At 46.8% G+C, this 20,107-nt stretch overlaps 1 protein-coding gene across 7 annotated transcripts; it reads right to left on the bottom strand.

Annotated features, from left to right (window-relative positions):
* Window positions 1-11,183: 11,183 nt before the first annotated feature.
* Window positions 11,184-15,157, bottom strand: LOC139584215 (putative nuclease HARBI1). 7 transcript variants are annotated; one of them, XM_071415806.1, is made up of 7 exons: window positions 13,904-15,157; window positions 13,752-13,813; window positions 13,212-13,669; window positions 13,097-13,132; window positions 12,444-12,998; window positions 12,051-12,162; window positions 11,184-11,956 (listed from the first exon to the last, which is right to left on the bottom strand). In XM_071415806.1, exons 5-7 carry the CDS (start codon window positions 12,510-12,512, stop codon window positions 11,586-11,588), a joined length of 552 nt encoding a protein of 183 aa, XP_071271907.1. In that variant the 5' UTR covers window positions 12,513-12,998; window positions 13,097-13,132; window positions 13,212-13,669; window positions 13,752-13,813; window positions 13,904-15,157; the 3' UTR covers window positions 11,184-11,585. The 7 variants fall into 7 exon arrangements, with proteins under 7 accessions (XP_071271907.1, XP_071271911.1, XP_071271904.1 ...); XM_071415810.1 differs by having other exon boundaries at window positions 12,444-13,385; window positions 13,454-13,495; window positions 13,583-13,669; XM_071415803.1 differs by having other exon boundaries at window positions 13,097-13,669.
* Window positions 15,158-20,107: the final 4,950 nt, after the last annotated feature.

Here is a 20,107-nt window from a genome sequence, read left to right as displayed (position 1 = left end):
GGGCTGAGGAGACGATGAGAGGAGAGGAGAGGACTGGGCTGGGGGACGATGAGAGGAGAGGACTGGGCTGGACTGGGGGGATAAGGTTCAGGGGGACAAAGAGAGGAGAGGACTGATCTGGGGGACGATGAGAGGAGAGGACTGGGCTGGACTGGGGGTACAAGGGGCTGGGGGACGAAGAGAGAAGAGGAGAGGACTGGGCTGGACTGGGGGGACAAGGGGCTGGGAGACAATGAGAGGAGAGGAGAGGACTGGGGGACGAAGAGAGGAGAGGAGAGGACTGGGCTGGACTGGGGGGACAAGGGGCTGGGAGACAATGAGAGGAGAGGAGAGGACTGGGGGACGAAGAGAGGAGAGGAGAGGACTGGGGGGACAAGGGGCAGGGGGACAATGAGAGGAGAGGAGAGGACTGGGCTGGGGGACGACGAGAGGAGAGGACTGGGCTGGACTGGGGGTACAAGGGGCTGCGGGACGAGGAGAGGAGAGGACTGGGCTGAGGAACGAAGAGAGGAGAGGACTGGGCTTGGGGGACAAGGGGCTGGGAGACGATGAGAGGAGAGGACTGGGCTTGACTGGACTGGGGGGACAAGGGGCTGGGGGACGATGAGAGGAGAGGACTGGGCTGGGGGACGAAGAGAGGAGAGGACTGGGCTGGGGGACGATGAGAGGAGAGGACTGGGCTGGGGGGACAAGGGGCTGGGGGACGATGAGAGAACTGGGCTGGGGGGACATGGGGCTGGGGGACGAAGAGAGGAGAGGACTGGGCTTGACTGGACTGGGGGGACAAGGGGCTGGGGGACGAAGAGAGGAGAGGAGAGGACTGGGCTGGGGGGACAAGGGGCAGGGGGACAATGAGAGGAGAGGAGAGGACTGGGCTGGGGGATGAAGAGAGGAGAGGACTGAGCTGTGGGGACAAGGGGCTGGGAGACAATGAGAGGAGAGGAGAGGACTGGGCTGGGGGATGAAGAGAGGAGAGGACTGGGCTGTGGGGACAAGGGGCTGGGAGACAATGAGAGGAGAGGAGAGGACTGGGATGGGGGGACAAGGGGCAGGGGGACAATGAGAGGAGAGGAGAGGACTGGGCTGGGGGACGAAGAGAGGAGAGGACTGAGCTGTGGGGACAAGGGGCTGGGAGACAATGAGAGGAGAGGAGAGGACTGGGATGGGGGGACAAGGGGCAGGGGGACAATGAGAGGAGAGGAGAGGACTGGGCTGGGGGACGAAGAGAGGAGAGGACTGAGCTGTGAGGACAAGGGGCTGCGGGACGAAGAGAGGAGAGGACTGAGCTGTGGGGACAAGGGGCTGGGAGACAATGAGAGGAGAGTTTCAAGTTGTGACACACAGTCTGTGAGTCGGACTCTGAGACATTTGTGTACCGTTTCTAGAGTAAGGGTGGTGACAAGTTCCAGCAGCAGAGCAGAGGACTGTTTGTATGGCCGCTGGTTATGTCGTATTCTCTTAATAAAGGTAACACAAGATCTAACCCCTACCCTACCTCTACCTACCCGTAGGCTTTCCAGGATGTTGGAACAGAACCAGCCTCCGAACACAGCCAATACCAAACATATATTCCACACATTCCACTTTCACTTGAAACAGTCGGTCGACCTGGTCCCCTCTCTCTGCTCTGCTGAAGGTATCCCCTATCCCCTATCCCCTATCCTCTATCCCCTATCCCCTGTCCCCCCTATCCTCTACCCCCTATCCCCTATCCCCTATCCCCTATCCTCTATCCCCTATCCCCTGTCCTCTATCCCCTATCCTCTATCCCCTATCCTCTATCCCCTATCCCCTATCCCCTATCCCCTATCCCCTATCCCCTATCCCCTATCCCCTACCCCATCCTCTATCCCCTGTCCCCCCTATCCTCTATCCCCTATCCCCTATCCCCTTTCCACTATCCCCCATCCCCCATCCCCCATACTCTATCCCCTATCCCCTATCCCCTTTCCCCTATCCCCTATCACCTATCCCCTATCCCCTATCCCCTATCCCCTATCCCCTATCCCCCCTATCCCCTATCCCCCATCCCCTATCCCCCATCCCCTATCCTCTATCCCCTATCCCCTATCCCCTATCCCCTAGCCCCTATCCCCCCTATCCCCTATCCCCTATCCTCTATCCCCTATCCCCTATACCCTATCCCCTATCCCCCCTATCCCCTATCCCCTATCCTCTATCCCCTATCCCCTATCCCCTATCCCCCCTATCCCCTATCCCCCCTATCCCCTATCCCCTATCCTCTATCCCCTATCCCCTATCCCCCATTCCCCTATCCCCTATCCCCTATCCTCTATCCCCTATCCCCTATCCCCTATCCCCTATCCTCCATTCCTCTATCCCCAATCCCCCTATCCCCTATCCCCTATCCCCTATCCCCCCTATCCCCTATCCCCTATCCCCTATCCCGTTTCCCCTATCCCCTATCCCCTATCCTCTATCCCCTATCCCCTATCCTCCATTCCCCTATCCCCTATCCCCTATCCCCTATCCTCTATCCCCTATCCCCTATCCCCTATCCCCCCTATCCCCTCTCCCCTATCCCCCCGATCCCCTATCCCCTATCCCCTATCCCCTATCCCCTATCCCCTATCCCCTATCCCCTATCCCCTATCCTCTATCCCCTATCCCCCCTATCCCCTATCCCCCATCCCCTATCCCCTGTCCCCCCTATCCTCTATCCTCTATCCCCTATCCCCTATCCCCTATCCTCTATCCTCTATCCCCTATCCCCCATCCCCTATCCCCTGTCCCCCCTATCCTCTATCCTCTATCCTCTATCCCCTATCCCCCATCCCCTATCCCCTATCCCCTATCCCCTATCCTCTATCCCCTATCCTCCATTCCTCTATCCCCAATCCCCCTATCCCCCATTCCCCTATCCCCTATCCCCTTTCCCCTATCCCCTATCCTCTATCCCCTATCCCCTATCCCCTATCCCCTATCCCCTATCCCCTATCCCCTATCCTCTATCCCCTATCCCCTATCCTCCATTCCTCTATCCCCAATCCCCCTATCCCCCATTCCCCTATCCCCTATCCCCTTTCCCCTATCCCCCATTCCCCTATACCCTATCCCCTTTCCCCTATCCCCTATCCCCAATCCCCTATCCCCTATCCCCTATCCTCTATCCTCTATCCCCTATCCCCCATCCCCTATCCCCTGTCCCCCCTATCCTCTATCCTCTATCCTCTATCCCCTATCCCCCATCCCCTATCCCCTATCCCCTATCCTCTATCCCCTATCCCCTATCCTCCATTCCTCTATCCCCAATCCCCCTATCCCCCATTCCCCTATCCCCTATCCCCTATCCCCTTTCCCCTATCCCCCATTCCCCTATCCCCTATCCCCTATCCCCCCTATCCCCTATCCCCTATCCCCTATCCCCTTTCCCCTATCCCCTATCCTCCATTCCTCTATCCCCAATCCCCCTATCCCCCATTCCCCTATCCCCTATCCCCTGTCCCCCCTATCCTCTATCCTCTATCCCCTATCCCCCAATCCCCTATTCTCTATCCCCTATCCCCCATTCCCCAATCCCCCATTCCCCATTCCCCTATCCTAGTGTTTAGAGTGTTGGGTCAGTAACCGAAAGGTTGCTGGATTGAATCATCGAGCTGACAAGGTGAAAATCTGTCGTTCTGCTGCTGAGCAAGGCAGTTAACCCACTGTTCCCCGGGCACCAAATACACATTTCAGTTGAAGGCATTCAGTTGTACAACTGACTAGGTATCCCCCTTTCCTGTGTCCTCTACCCTCTATCCCCTATCCCCCATCCCTCATCTACCTCACCCCCATCCCCTCTCTCTCACCCTCAGGCCTCAGGCTGATGTTAATCACATTAAAGGGGAGGTTAAACAGGAAGACAATGTTAATCCCATTAAAGGGGAGGTTAAACAGGAAGACATGGTGGGGTCAGTAATGGTTGAGGCCGGCGATTACAGCAAGGCTAGAGGTCCCCCTCACTGGTCTAAAAGTATTCAGGGCTCAGTGGAGCCAGGAGAACAGAGGACACCACGACCTGACTGGTTGGAATTCATGACCCTCCCCCTGGCAACCCGATGGTTACCTACAGTCTGTCTCAGCTATATCAGTTACCTACAGTCTGTCTCAGCTATATCAGTTACCTACAGTCTGTCTCAGCTATATTCAGTTACCTACAGTCTGTATTCAGCTATATTCAGTTACCTACAGTCTGTCTCAGCTATATTCAGTTACCTACAGTCTGTCTCAGCTATATTCAGTTACCTACAGTCTGTCTCAGCTATATTCAGTTACCTACAGTCTGTCTCAGCTATATTCAGTTACCTACAGTCTGTCTCAGCTATATTCAGTTACCTACAGTCTGTATTCAGCTATATTCAGCTACCTACAGTCTGTCTCAGCTATATCAGTTACCTACAGTCTGTCTCAGCTATATTCAGTTACCTACAGTCTGTCTCAGCTATATCAGTTACCTACAGTCTGTCTCAGCTATATTCAGTTACCTACAGTCTGTCTCAGCTATATCAGTTACCTACAGTCTGTCTCAGCTATATTCAGTTACCTACAGTCTGTTTCAGCTATATTCAGTTACCTACAGTCTGTTTCAGCTATATTCAGTTACCTACAGTCTGTCTCAGCTATATCAGTTACCTACAGTCTGTATTCAGCTATATTCAGTTACCTACAGTCTGTCTCAGCTATATTCAGTTACCTACAGTCTGTCTCAGCTATATTCAGTTACCTACAGTCTGTCTCAGCTATATCAGTTACCTACAGTCTGTCTCAGCTATATTCAGTTACCTACAGTCTGTTTCAGCTATATTCAGTTACCTACAGTCTGTCTCAGCTATATCAGTTACCTACAGTCTGTATTCAGCTATATTCAGTTACCTACAGTCTGTCTCAGCTATATCAGTTACCTACAGTCTGTCTCAGCTATATTCAGCTACCTACAGTCTGTCTCAGCTATATTCAGTTACCTACAGTCTGTTTCAGCTATATTCAGTTACCTACAGTCTGTTTCAGCTATATTCAGTTACCTACAGTCTGTCTCAGCTATATTCAGTTACCTACAGTCTGTCTCAGCTATATTCAGCTACCTACAGTCTGTCTCAGCTATATCAGTTACCTACAGTCTGTCTCAGTATCAGCACAAACAAGAGGTCTGTCTCTTTCTCTGTCTCTATCTCTATCTCTCCTTCTCTCCTCTCATTTTCATTCTGTCTCCTTTTTCTCGCACGTTCTTTCTCTCGTTCTCTCTCTCCCTCATTCTCCGTGTACAGTACATTCGGAAAGTATTCAGACCCCTTCACTTTCCCCACATTTTCTTAAGTTCCAGAGTTATTCTAAAATGTATTACATTATTGTTTTCCGACATCAATCTATGCAAAATACCCCATAATAACAAAGTTAATAACAAAGTGAAAACAGGTTTTTAAAAAACAGAAATACCTTATTTACATAAGTATTCAGAATCTTTGCTGTGAGACTTGAAATTGAGCTCAAGTGCATCCTGTTTCTATTGAATATCCTTGAGATGTTTCTACAACTTGATTGGAGTCCACCTGTGGTAAATTCAATTGATTGGACATGATTTGGAAAGGCACACACCTGTCTATATATGGTCCCACAGTTGACCGTGCATGTCAGAGCAAAAACCAAGCCATGAGGTCGAAGGAATTGTCCGTAAAGCTCAGAGACAGGATTGTGTCGAGGCACAGGTCTAGGGAAGGGTACCAAAACATTTCTGCAGCATTGAAGGTCCCCAAGAACACATTGGCCTCCATCATTCTTAAAAGGAAGAAGTTTGTAACCACCAAGACTCTTCCTAGAGCTGGCTGCCCGGCCAAACTCAGTAATCAGAGGAGAAGGGCCTTGGTCAGGAAGGTGACCAAGAACCCGATGGTAACTGACAGAGCTCCAGAGTTCCTCTGCGGAGATGGGAGAACCTTCCAGAAGGACAACCATCTCTGTAGCACTCCACCAATCAGGCCTTTATGGTAGAGTGGACAGACGGAAGCCACTCCTCAGTAAAAGGAACATGACAGCTCGCTTGGAATTTGCCAAAAGGCACCTAAAAGACTCTCAAGACCATGAGAAACAAGATTTTCTGATCTGATGAAACCAAGACTGAACTCTTTGGCCTGAATGCCAAGCGTCACGTCTGGAGGAAACCTGGCACCATCCCTATGGTGAAGCATGGTGGTGGCAGCATCATGCTGTGGGGATGTTTTTCAGCGTCAGGGACTGGGAGACTAGTCACGATCGAGGGAGAGATGAATGGAGCAAAGTACAGCGAGAGTGGCCCAACCAGAGTGGTCCAACCAGACCCCGGACTTGAACCCGATCTAACATCTCTAGAGAGACCTGAAAATAGCTGTGCAGCAACACTCCCCATTCAACCTGACAGAGCTTGAGAGGATCTGCAGAAAAAAATGGGAGTAACTCACCAAATACAGGTGTGCCAAGCTTGTAGCGTCATACCCAAGAAGACTCAAGGATGTAATGGCTGCCAAAGGTGCTTCAACAAAGTACTGAGTAAAGGGTCTGAATACTTATTTAAATGTGATATGTAATATTTTTTATATTTAATACATTTGCAAAAAATTCAAAAACCCTGTTTTTGCTTCATCATTATGGGGTATTGTGTGTAGATTGATGAACGGAAAAAAACCTATTAAATCAATTTTGAGACTAAGGCTGTGACGTAACAAAATGTGGGAAAAGTCAAGAGGTCTGAATACTTTCCGAATGCACTGTATATCTTCAAATCTATCTATCATCTCTTGCTGTCTTTATTTCTCCTGGGGAGTGGGTTTCCTTTCAAACGTCCAGTATCCCAGAATGCAGAGGGTCATACAACTCACTGGCAGTAGCTGTCCACTCTGAACTCTGTGTTTACTCTAGAATTCCTTACAATCAAATGCCGACCGTATTATCATCCAATAGAATTCTCTTCGATTATAGTCACAGCCGTGTATATCCCCCCCCCCCTCCAAGCAGATACCTCGTCGGCCCTGAAAGAACTTCACTGGACTCTATGTAAACTGGAAACCATACATCCGGAGGCTGCATTTAACAAAGCTAATCTAAAATTATTACTCACTAAATTCTATCAGCATATCGAATGCGCGACACGAGCTGGCAGAAATCTGGAACATTGCTATTCGAACTTCCCGCGATGCATACAAAGCCCTCCCAAGCCCTGCCTTCGGCAAATCTGACTATGGATACATTTTGTTGTTCCCAGCCTATAGACAGAAACTTAAACAGGAAACGCCCGTGCTCAAGTCATCAATACAACGATGGTCTGACCAATCGGATTCAATGTGATTCCAACAAGATTGCTTCGATCACATGGACTGGGATACGTTCCAAATAGCCTTAGACAACAACATTGATGTATACGCTGACTCGGTGAGCGAGTTTATTAGCAAATGTATTGGAGATGTTGTACCCACTGTGACTATTAAAACCTTCCCTAACCAGAAACCGTGGATTCCTTACAACATTCGCACAAAACTGAAAGTGCGAACCACCGCTTTTAATCATGGCAAGGCGACCGGAAACACGACCAAATACAAACAGTGCAGCTATTCCCTCCACAAGGCAATCAAACAAGCAAAGCGTCAGTATAGAGACAAAGTAGAGTCGCAATTCAACTGCTCAAACACGAGACGTATGTGGCAGGGTCTACAGTCAATCACGGATTACAAAAAGAAAACCAGCCCCGTCGCGGATATCGACGTCTTGCTCCCAGATGAATTAAACAACTTCTTTGCTTGCTTTGAGGACAATACAGTGCCACTGACAGCTAGCCCGCTACCAAAACCTGCAGACTCTCCTTCACTGCAGCCAACGTGAGTAAAACATTTAAACGCGTTAACCCTCGCAAGGCTGCCGGCCCAGACGGCATCCCTCCCCGCGTCCTCAGAGCATGCGCAGACCAACCTGCCGGTGTGTTTACAGACATATTCAACCAATCCCTATCCCAGTCTGTTGTGCCCACATGCTTCAAGATGGCCACCATTGTTCCTGTTCCCAAGAAAGCTAAGGTAACTGAACTAAATGACTATCGCCCCGTAGCACTCACTTCTGTCATCATGAAGTGCTTTGAGAGACTAGTCAAGGATCATATCACCTCCAGCCTACCTGACACCCTAGACCCACTCCAATTTGCTTAACGCCCCAATAGGTCCACTGACGATGCAATCGCCATCACACTGCACACTGCCCTAACCCATCTGGACAAGAGGAATACCTATGTAAGAATGCTGTTCATCGACTACAGCTCAGCATTTAACATCATAGTACCCTCCAAAGTCGTCATTAAGCTCGAGACCCTGGGTCTCGACCCCGCCCTGTGCAACTGGGTCCTGGACTTTCTGACGGGCCGCCCCCAGGTAGTTAAGGTAGGAAACAACATCTCCACCCCGCTGATCCTCAACACTGGGGCCCCACAAGGGTGTTTTCTCAGCCATCTCCTGTACTCCCTGTTCACCCATGACTGTGTGGCCATGCACGCTTCCAACTCAATCATTAAGTTTGCAGACGACACTACAGTGGTAGGCTTGATTACCAACAACAACGAGACGGCCTACAGGGAGGAGGTGAGGGCCCTCGGAGTGTGGTGTCAGGAAAATAACCTTTCACTCAATGTCAACAAAACAAAGGAGATGATCGTGGACTTCAGGAAACAGCAGAGGGAGCACCCCCCTATCCACATCAACCGGACAGCAGTGGAGAAGGTGGAAAGTTTTAAGTTCCTCGGCGTACACATCACTGACAAACTGAAATGGTCCACCCACACAGACAGCGTGGTGAAGAAGGCGCAACAGCGCCTCTTCAACCTCAGGAGGCTGAAGATATTTGGCTTGTCATCTAAAACACTCACAAACTTTTACAGATGCACAATCGAGAGCATCCTTTCGGGCTGTATCACCGTCTTGTATGGCAACTGCTCCGCCCACAACCGTAAGGCTCTCCAGAGGGTAGTGAGGTCTGCACAACGCATCACCGGGGGCAAACTACCTGCCCTCCAGGACACCTACACCACCCAATGTCACAAGAAGGCCATAAAGATCATCAAGGACAACAACCACCCGAGCCACTGCCTGTTCACCCCGCTATCATCCAGAAGGCGAGGTCAGTACAGGTGCATCAAAGCTGAGACCGAGACTGAAAAACAGCTTCTATCTCAAGGCCATCAGACTGTTAAACAGCCATCATTAGCACAGAGAGGCTGCTGCCAACATACTGACTCAAATCTCTGGCCACTTTAATACATTTATTTAATTAAGGTATCACTAGTCACCTTAAATAACCCTACTTTAATAATGTTTACATATCCTACATTGCTCATCTCATATGTATATACTGTATTCTATACCATCTACTGCATCTTGCCTATGCCGCACGCCATCGCTCATCCATATATTTATATGTACATATTCTTATTCATCCCTTTACATTTGTGTGTATAAGGTAGTTCTTGTGAATTTGTTAGATTACTTGTTGGTTATTACTGCATTGTCGGAACTAGAAGCACAAGCATTCCGCTACACTCGCATTAACATCTGCTAACAATGTGTATGTGACAAATAAAATTTGATTTGATTTTCGATTTGATTTGTGATGGAACACATGGACTTCAAATCAAATCAAATCAAACTTTAATTGTCACGTGCGCGACGAATACAACAAGTGTAGACTTTACAGTGAAATGCTTACTTACAAGCCCTTAACCAACAGTACATTTCAAGAAGGGTTAAGAAAATATTTACCAAGTAGGCTATAATAAAAAAGTAACACAATAAGAATAACAATAACGAGGCTATATACAGGGGGCACCGGTACCGAGTCAGTGTGCGGTGGTACAGGCTAGTGGAGGTAATTTGTACATGTAGGTAGGGGTGAAGTGACTATGCATAGATAATAAACAGCGAGTAGCAGCAGTGTACAAAAGGGGGCGGGGTCAATGTAAATTGTCCGGTGGCAATTTTATGAATTGTTCAGCAGTCTTATGGCTTGAGGGTAAGAGCTGTTGAGGAGCCTTTTGGTCCTAGACTTGGCGCTCTGGTACCGCTTGCCGTACGGTAGCAGAGAAAACAGTCTATAACTTGGGTGACTGGAGTCTCTGACAATTTTATGGGCTTTCCTCTGACACTGCTTATTATATAGGTCCTGGATGGCAGGAAGCTTGGCCCCAGTGATGTTCTGGGCCGTTCGCACTACCCTCTGTAGCTCCTTACGGTCAGATGCCGAGCAGTCACATAATCAATGACATGGGACCATTAAACTGTTTTGTCATGATTATTAAGTCAAAGATAAGAATACAAAACATCACTTTGATCCAGTGTCTTAAAACATTGGTATGAATGATTTGTCAGAAGGATGGATTTTGGTAGTGGAGGTTTCCCATCTCAAATTTTTATTTATTTATTTATTTATTTATTTCACCTTTATTTAACCTGGGGCCTGTTGCACAAAACTAGGATAAGGGATTAAGCCAGGATATCTTGGTGATCCTGGCTCAATTGATCCGTAATCCGGTTGCACTAAAGATGGATAGGGGGCAGGAGGATATGTTATGGTATAAATTACCATGGAGATTTATTCTGTGGAGCTAGCCTGCTCCAGACCAGGCTAAATTCCAGGATCTATTTAATCTCATCCCTAATGTCAGTCAGCAGTCACCACAAATGGAAACCAATAGTTATTTCACTGCTCACTATACATTGTTATCACATATAACTAGACCCACTGTTATTATTTAAACGTTTGTGATCATTAATTTCAATGATTTTGGATAAAAAATGATTTTTAGATGATGTTGCTATCATTAGATAATTTACAGTTTCCCATAGACTATAAGGCTATATATAAAATGATAGAATATTAGGGCCACAAAGGGGAAAAAAACACAAGTCATAATATTGTAACCAGTTGTTTTAAAGGAGGACAGTTGTTAAAATGACAGATGTGGGGCATTTCGTGAAATTGTACTTCAGTATGGTTTCATAAACAAAGACATGCTGATGTGCCAGAATATTAAGTATCACATTGTCATAAGTATCAAAACTGTAAAAACAATATGTAGCTTTTCTGCAGAAAGAACCAGCCTCATAAATTTATGACTTTATCCTTTTTCTTCAGTGTGGCCCTAGTACTCTGTCATATAAACAAATACACATTCCATATGAATATAAAAACACAATGTGTAACATTATGTTCCTTTATTGAATAAGGACAAAACAAAGCAGGTAAACCATCAGCTCCTTTCGAAACTGAAGTCACAGTGACTCTACAAGATGGAAAGCACAGAATCCAAGCATATTATACAAAATGATACATACACATTCAAAGGTCTGTATATAACACACCCTGCATGTCTGCACACTAAAATAAATGCAGGACAAATCCATACACATCAACTGAACAGACAAATGAATGGATGCAGTAGCCTCCCTGCAGCCTTGTATTACACACAGTATACCGCACAAACATCATAAGAGGCCAAATTCGTCAAAAAACGAACCCAAAAAAACCCAAATTCCTCTGCCACCGCAGGACATATTTAACCAAAATTGAAAGCACACATACTAACTAAAATAATTCAACACATATTGGTCCCTCAGCAGCCGACCACTGTCGTCATCAGGGAAGATTGCCGGATTGTCCCAGTCCATGGCTGGTGGCACTCTGGGGGCCCTCTCCTTCCTCAGGCAGGCCACATTGTGGAGGACAGCACAAGCCACAGTAATATCACATGCCCTAACAGGGCTGACCCTTAATTTGTGAAGGCAGTGAAAGTGTGCCTTCAGGAGGCCAAAGGTCATTTCAACTCTGGCCCTGGTCCTGGCATGGGCATGGTTGTAGGCCTGCTGTGCTTCCTGGGGGTCTGTGAAAGGTGTCAGGAGAAAAGGCTGGCAGCCATACCCCCTGTCTCCCAGCAACACACCAGAGAATTCACCTGTCAACACAAAATCTCATCATTACTACCTCATAAACACAGTGATATTCTTGACACAGCCATGATGGTTATAAATAGGGGTTGTGTGGCTTACCTTGTGATAGGCACTGATAGATTTCAGAGGCCCGAAAGATTCTGGAGTCATGGACTGAGCCAGGCCATTTTGCCACAACATTGCTGATCACACAGTCAGCATTGCAGACCATCTGAAATCATAAGATGAGGAATATTACACCAATCAATGCACATCACTGGCAATGCAGAGTGTTCGTCAATGGACAATATCAAAAAGTTATGTTCACCTGAACATTAATGCTGTGAAAGGATTTCCTATTCACAAAATCGGCCTCATGGGCACCTGAGGGGGCTTTTATCCTTATGTGTGTGCAGTCCACTGCACCAATGACATTGGGGAAACCTGTCACACAAAGTAATGAGTATCCTACTATGTGTTAACAGTTGTCCTGTAATTTGTAGATCCTCTTACCTGCAATCCTATAGAACTCCTCTTTGATGTCACAGAGTCTTCTGTGGCCAGGGAAGGAGATGAAGACATCTGCTAATGCTTTGATAGCCAGACACACACTCCTTATTGTGCGGCAAATTGTGGCCTTGTTCAGCTGTTCTGCATCCCCCACTGAGTACAGGAAGGCTCCACTAGCAAAAAAGCGCAAGGCCACACAAACCATTTGCTCCACACTCAGTGCATGGCTCCGTGCAGTGCGGTGCTTAATCCTGGGACCCAGTAGTCTGCATAGATACCTGATGCCATCTGCAGAAAACCTGTATCTTTCATATAGATGGTCATCAGGGAAGGCCAGTGGGTCCAACCGGTCCCTGAAGACCCTTTCTCGCCTGAAGGCTCTCCTCAGCACAAGTGCTTCTTCATCCACCACATCTCGCACGAATGGGCATGCCATTGTCAGAGCAGAAAGGAACACACAATTTTGGGCCTTCATATAGGCTAGTGGCCACACCTGGTGCTGGGGGGGTGGGCAAAAGAGGGCGATGCCTTATAACGATGACTTGGTTGTACTGATTGCTGGGAAAATAAAAAAAACCTTAGAAAGATGCCACCGTCCTGTGTGCTCACAATAAGAGCTCATATGTCATGGCTCACTTGACTTTACGAGAATATACCTAATTTTTATTTTGAGCTGTGTCATCTTCTTGGAGCTGGGGGAGGAAAGAAAAATAATGATTAATACATTTGTGTTACAGTTAGCATACAGTGTACATTGAAGGCATATCTCACCTCCCTCTCAAGTTTTTTTATTTCAAGGTCCAGTTTCCTAATTGTCCTCTTTTTTATTTCGGACTCCAGTGCAAGATTTTCCATCTTTTTCTTCTTGTACTGAATGTCTATGTCTGCCAGTTCTATTTGGCGCCGGAGGTGGTTGCCATACAACTTTCTGATAGCTTGTGAGCTCTGTGAACACAATACAATTAGCGCAGCTGGAATTTGGCAGGATGTGGTGTCCTTTTATTAATACGCACTATGTTGCCAGGCTGGTTTTCCCACTGTATAGCATCTGGGTCCTGTAAAATAAATTAGATTTTTTGATTTTGATGAGGACTCCTCACCATTGTAGAGTAAATAGTACTTTCACAGTCTTAACATGATACCTCATGCCTTCTGGAATCCAGAGAGATGGTCTCCTCCTCATCATCGTCTCCATCATGTGCTGTTGCTGCTGCACTGGGGCCTTCACCCTATCACATTTAATCGGATTCATATTGAAGCTAGTAGACAAGACATGCCAGGCCTACAGTATGCCTTTGATGGAGTACTCACTGGATCAGCATCGTCTGGTGCTTGTGCTGGTGGCTCTAACAGGAACACAGTGCTGCCAGACACTGCAAGGCAATAGGTAAACCAAAGTCAGACAGTCCAAATTGATTCAATATGAATGTGGTTGTATCCCATGTAGAGATGGAAGGACATACCTTGAATGAAGCGGGTGGCATCTTGGGAGGAACCTATGCTCGTCTCTTTCCCCCCCAGGGATCCCCTCTAAGACGGGCCTGCCTTTATTTAGCTCCAAGGCCATGTCCTCTGCTGGGGTAAGGTCAGCCTTTGGTGACCCACCACCCGTGCCTTGTCTGTGGGTATTCTTTTTCACTGCTAAAACAGTACAGACAATGTGTGAGCAGGCACCTTCTGGGTACAATATATGCTTGTGCTTTGTTAAATATTAGTCAGGGACCATACCATTCTGCAGAATGTTCTTGTATTTGATTTTGACCTGCTGCCATGTCCGTTTTGGCCCGTTCATGTTTAATCTACACACACACACACACACACACACACACACATTTAATGGAGTCACACTGCAAAAAATTACTTGGTATTTTTGTCTTGTTTTCAGTAAAAATATCAAAAAATTTATCATAGCTTTATACAGTGTGATGGAGTTACTTTACACAATTTCACTCATATCTGCAGTGCATTTCAATTAAAAATTTAACCGTTTCATAATTACAGTACAACTGCATTTTTGGAGATGTGAATTAAATATTTGAATTGTAATTGTGATGTTTCAGCGGAGCGGTGAGTGTGTAATTGTGCACTACTTACGCATTCAGGCGGTCTGCAATACTTTGCCACGCTTTTTCTCTTTGCTTTATCACTGTGGCGGTGTTGCCTTTCTTCTTAATTATATCTTTTACCTCCTCGTATGCCTCCATGAGGATTTGTGCTTCCGACGGGGAAAAGTACGCGGCTCTAGTTGCCATGGTAAATCAGTTAATCTGTGATCTGTGGCGGGGTCTATTTGAGTGAGCCGTGAGCGCGCACCTATCCAGGATTGGTTTCACCTGGCTTAATGAATCCGTGTCTGCTCATCCTGGCTTGGTCTTTGTGCAACCAATTAAGCCTGGACGCACATGTTTTGGCTTCATTGAGCTCAGCTGAGTCATTTATCCCGGATGTCTTAATTCTACTTTTGTGCAACAGGCCCCAGGTAGGCAAATTGAGAACACGTTCTCATTTACAATTGCGACCTGGCCAGGATAAAGCAAAGCAGTTCGACACATACAACAACACATAGTTACACATGGAGTAAAACAAACATACAGTCAATAATACAGTGAAAAATAAGTCTATATACAATGTGAACAAGTGAGGTGAGATAAGGGAGGTGAAGGCAAACAAAATATATATATAAATAAATAAAAATATAAAAAAGGCCATGGTGGCGAAGTAAATACAAATGATGTGTCAGCCACCAACATTAGTAACAGTCCTCCTCTCCCATGTCTCAATATCAGGCCCTGTTTGAGCGAGGTCACTAGTTCAACACTGCATGTATCATAAACTCGACTAAACTAACCTACTAACCTAATGACTTGTTCCTGGCATTGTAATGTATGTACATAAGTTGATCGGATCACATCACTTGGTCCAGGTGTATCCCGTCTCTTGGCCAGTCCTCTCAGGTATCACGCTGCGCGCGCCATCACCGTGACTGACCCCGGAGCGAGAGGTCATCATTGAGAGGCAAACAGAGACCCTCTCATTCCTCCATCCCCCTTCCCTTCTTCTAATGGTCTGGAATGTCCTCTCAGGGACAAGAAAGAACCTCTTTCACATGGAGCCTAATCAGAGGCACGGTGCCTGCTGCTCATTCGGGGGGACACTTGTGGAACAACTAGCCTTGTCTTCAGTCAAACGGCCGACTGTAGAGCAGAGGGTTGGTGTTGGTGTCCTATTCATCCCATATAACCACGACAGGACAATATTTACCCCACAGAACCACTACAGGACAATATTTACCCCATATAACCACTACAGGACAATATTCACTCCACAGACCACTACAGGACAATATTTACCCCACAGAACCACTACAGGACAATATTTACCCCACAGACCAATACAGGACAATATTTACCCCACAGAACCAATACAGGACAATATTTACCCCACAGACCACTACAGGACAATATTTACCCCACAGAACCAATACAGGACAATATTTACCCCACAGACCAATACAGGACAATATTTACCCCACAGAACCACTACAGGACAATATTTACCCCACAGACCAATACAGGACAATATTTACCCCACAGAACCAATACAGGACAATATTTACCCCACAGACCACTACAGGACAATATTTACCCCATATAACCACTACAGGACAATATTCACTCCACAGACCACTACAGAACAATATTTACCCCACAGAACCAATACAGGACAATATTTACCCCACAGACCAATACAGGACAATATTTACCCCACAGACCACTACAGGACAATATTTACCCCACAGACCACTACAGAACAATATTTACCCCACAGAACCAATACAGGACAATATTTACCCCATATAACCACTACAGGACAATATTTACCCCACAGAACCACTACAGGACAATATTTACCCCATATAACCACTACAGGACAATATTTACCCCACAGACCACTACAGGACAATATTTACCCCACAGACCACTACAGGACAATATTTACCCCACAGAACCAATACAGGACAATATTTACCCCACAGACCACTACAGGACAATATTTACCCCACAGACCACTACAGGACAATATTTACCCCACAGACCACTACAGGACAATATTTACCCCATATAACCACTACAGGACAATATTCACCCCACAGACCACTACAGAACAATATTTACCCCACAGACCACTACAGGACAATATTTACCCCACAGACCACTACAGGACAATATTTACCCCACAGAACCAATACAGGACAATATTTACCCCACAGACCACTACAGGACAATATTTACCCCATATAACCACTACAGGACAATATTTACCCCACAGACCACTACAGGACAATATTTACCCCACAGACCACTACAGGACAATATTTACCCCACAGACCACTACAGGACAATATTTGTCCATAGCGTGTACAATGTGTCTCCTTTCTCCCTCTCTCTCACTCTCCCTCGCCACTCACTCTCCCTCTCTCTCTCTCTCCCTCGCCACTCACTCACTCTCCCTCTCTCTCTCTTCTCTCCATCTCCTCTCTCTCAACTCTGTATAGATAGATCAATGATTTTTAACTTTGTATAGATGAGTTAAGATAATAACTATCTGATTATAGTATTAGGTTAATTATGAGAGGTTCATTTGGCTTTGAGGAAGAGGAAGATAACATCCAGGTTTAGGGCCAGTTCCATTTCAATTTAGTCAATTCAGTGGCCTTTAGTGGAATTCAGTTTACTTCCTGCATTAACTGAATCATAATGGAATTGACCCCAACCTCGATAACATCACTGAAAACAACATGGATTGATAATGTAGCTAATATTACTGACTTACAGCAGCTGTACTTTGCCTCTGTGGTTTTCCATTGAAACAGCAAGCAGTGCCGGTCCTTGGAAAACGTCTTCAGATGTCTTGTCTCTCTCTAAGCCAGCTGCAGTAGTAATCATCACATCCCTTCTACAGTAGGAGTCTTTACAACATATCACTAGAGACTCAAGTCCTCTGGCTGCCCCTCCAGCCTCTGCTCTCAGCATTACTTGGTGTTGCCCTACACAGCAGCCAGGGTGTCGTTGAAATTTCCACAATACAAATGACTGACCGTCACCCACCATAGAGATCCTATTAAGTACTCTAATTCCGAATTATATGGTCCCCAAAACGACACATGTAGGGAAAATACACTGAGCGTACAAAACATTAGGAACACCTGCTCTTACCATGACATCGACTGACCAGGTGAATCCAGGTGAAAGCTATGATCCCTTACTGATGTCACCTGTTAAATCCAACTCAATATCAGGAAGGTGCTCTTAGTGTTTTGTTCACTCAGTATACAAGGTTCCATCTGCATTTCTGTCAAATTTGAGTTATTGACATAGCCTTGTTTTGTTACCTGTTCTCCACTCTCCTACTCCAAGTACCCCAATTCACACTGTTACATTCAAGAGAACACAAGAGAAAAATCTCAGAATCATCTTTGTACAGAACCGTATAGTCAGTCCCCAGCTCTTGATATGCCCAGCTCTCGATATGCCCAGCTCTCGATATGCCCAGCTCTTGATATGCCCAGCTCTTGATATGCCCAGCTCTTGATATGCCCAGCTCTTGATATGCCCAGCTCTTGATATGCCCAGCTCTTGATATGCCCAGCTCTTGATATGCCCAGCTCTTGATATGCCCAGCTCTTGATATGCCCAGCTCTTGATATGCCCAGCTCTTGATATGCCCAGCTCTTGATATGCCCAGCTCTTGATATGCCCAGCTCTTGATATGCCCAGCTCTTGATATGCCCAGCTCTTGATATGCCCAGCTCTTGATATGCCCAGCTCTTGATATGCCCAGCTCTTGATATGCCCAGCTCTTGATATGCCCAGCTCTTGATATGCCAAGCTCTTGATATGCCCAGCTCTTGATATCCCAAGCTCTTGATATGCCCAGCTCTTGATATGCCCAGCTCTTGATATGCCCAGCTCTTGATATGCCAAGCTCTTGATATGCCCAGCTCTTGATATCCCAAGCTCTTGATATGCCCAGCTCTTGATATGCCAAGCTCTTGATATGCCCAGCTCTTGATATGCCCAGCTCTTGATATGCCCAGCTCTTGATATCCCAAGCTCTTGATATGCCCAAGCTCTTGATATGCCCAGCTCTTGATATGCCCAGCTCTTGATATCCCAAGCTCTTGATATGCCAAGCTCTTGATATGCCCAGCTCTTGATATGCCCAGCTCTTGATATGCCCAGCTCTTGATATGCCCAGCTCTTGATATGCCCAGCTCTTGATATGCCCAGCTCTTGATATGCCCAGCTCTTGATATGCCCAGCTCTTGATATGCCCAGCTCTTGATATGCCCAGCTCTTGATATCCCAAGCTCTTGATATGCCCAGCTCTTGATATCCCAAGCTCTTGATATGCCCAGCTCTTGATATCCCAAGCTCTTGATATGCCCAGCTCTTGATATGCCCAGCTCTTGATATGCCCAGCTCTTGATATGCCCAGCTCTTGATATGCCCAGCTCTTGATATGCCCAGCTCTTGATATGCCCAGCTCTTGATATGCCCAGCTCTTGATATGCCCAGCTCTCGATATGCCCAGCTCTTGATATGCCCAGCTCTTGATATGCCCAGCTCTTGATATGCCCAGCTCTTGATATGCCCAGCTCTTGATATGCCCAGCTCTTGATATGCCAAGCTCTTGATATGCCCAGCTCTTGATATGCCCAGCTCTTGATATGCCCAGCTCTTGATATGCCCAGCTCTTGATATGCCCAGCTCTTGATATGCCCAGCTCTTGATATGCCCAGCTCTTGATATGCCCAGCTCTTGATATGCCCAGCTCTTGATATGCCCAGCTCTTGATATGCCCAGCTCTTGATATGCCCAGCTCTTGATATGCCCAGCTCTTGATATGCCCAGCTCTTGATATGCCCAGCTCTTGATATGCCCAGCTCTTGATATGCCCAGCTCTTGATATGCCCAGCTCTTGATATGCCCAGCTCTTGATATGCCAAGCTCTTGATATGCCCAGCTCTTGATATGCCCAGCTCTTGATATGCCCAGCTCTTGATATGCCCAGCTCTTGATATGCCCAGCTCTTGATATGCCCAGCTCTTGATATGCCCAGCTCTTGATATGCCAAGCTCTTGATATGCCCAAGCTCTTGATATGCCCAGCTCTTGATATGCCCAGCTCTTGATATCCCAAGCTCTTGATATGCCCAGCTCTTGATATGCCCAGCTCTTGATATGCCCAGCTCTTGATATGCCCAGCTCTTGATATCCCAAGCTCTTGATATGCCCAGCTCTTGATATGCCAAGCTCTCGATATGCCCAGCTCTTGATATGCCCAGCTCTTGATATGCCCAGCTCTTGATATGCCCAGCTCTTGATATGCCCAGCTCTTGATATGCCAAGCTCTTGATATGCCCAGCTCTTGATATGCCCAGCTCTTGATATGCCCAGCTCTTGATATGCCCAGCTCTTGATATGCCCAGCTCTTGATATGCCCAGCTCTTGATATGCCCAGCTCTTGATATGCCCAGCTCTTGATATGCCCAGCTCTTGATATGCCCAGCTCTTGATATGCCCAGCTCTTGATATGCCAAGCTCTTGATATGCCCAGCTCTTGATATCCCAAGCTCTTGATATGCCCAGCTCTTGATATGCCCAG

Source organism: Salvelinus alpinus, chromosome 9, assembly GCF_045679555.1.
Source record: "Salvelinus alpinus chromosome 9, SLU_Salpinus.1, whole genome shotgun sequence".
NCBI lineage: Eukaryota > Metazoa > Chordata > Actinopteri > Salmoniformes > Salmonidae > Salvelinus > Salvelinus alpinus.
The sequence above is the reverse complement of the archived record's forward strand: the minus strand, read 5'-3'. Positions and strand labels throughout refer to the sequence as shown.

What these genes read in the sequence shown, in the direction of transcription:
- LOC139584215 (XM_071415807.1), bottom strand. Translation starts at nt 12,512, where the DNA reads ATGTCTTCATCTCCTTCCCTGGCCACAGAAGACTCTGTGACATCAAAG. An exon ending in GGAGTTCTATAGGATTGCAG is followed by an intron (nt 12,163 to 12,443) that starts GTAAGAGGATCT and finishes TTATGATTTCAG; the next exon opens with ATGGTCTGCAATGCTGACTG. An exon ending in CTATCAGTGCCTATCACAAG is followed by an intron (nt 11,957 to 12,050) that starts GTAAGCCACACA and finishes TTGTGTTGACAG; the next exon opens with GTGAATTCTCTGGTGTGTTG.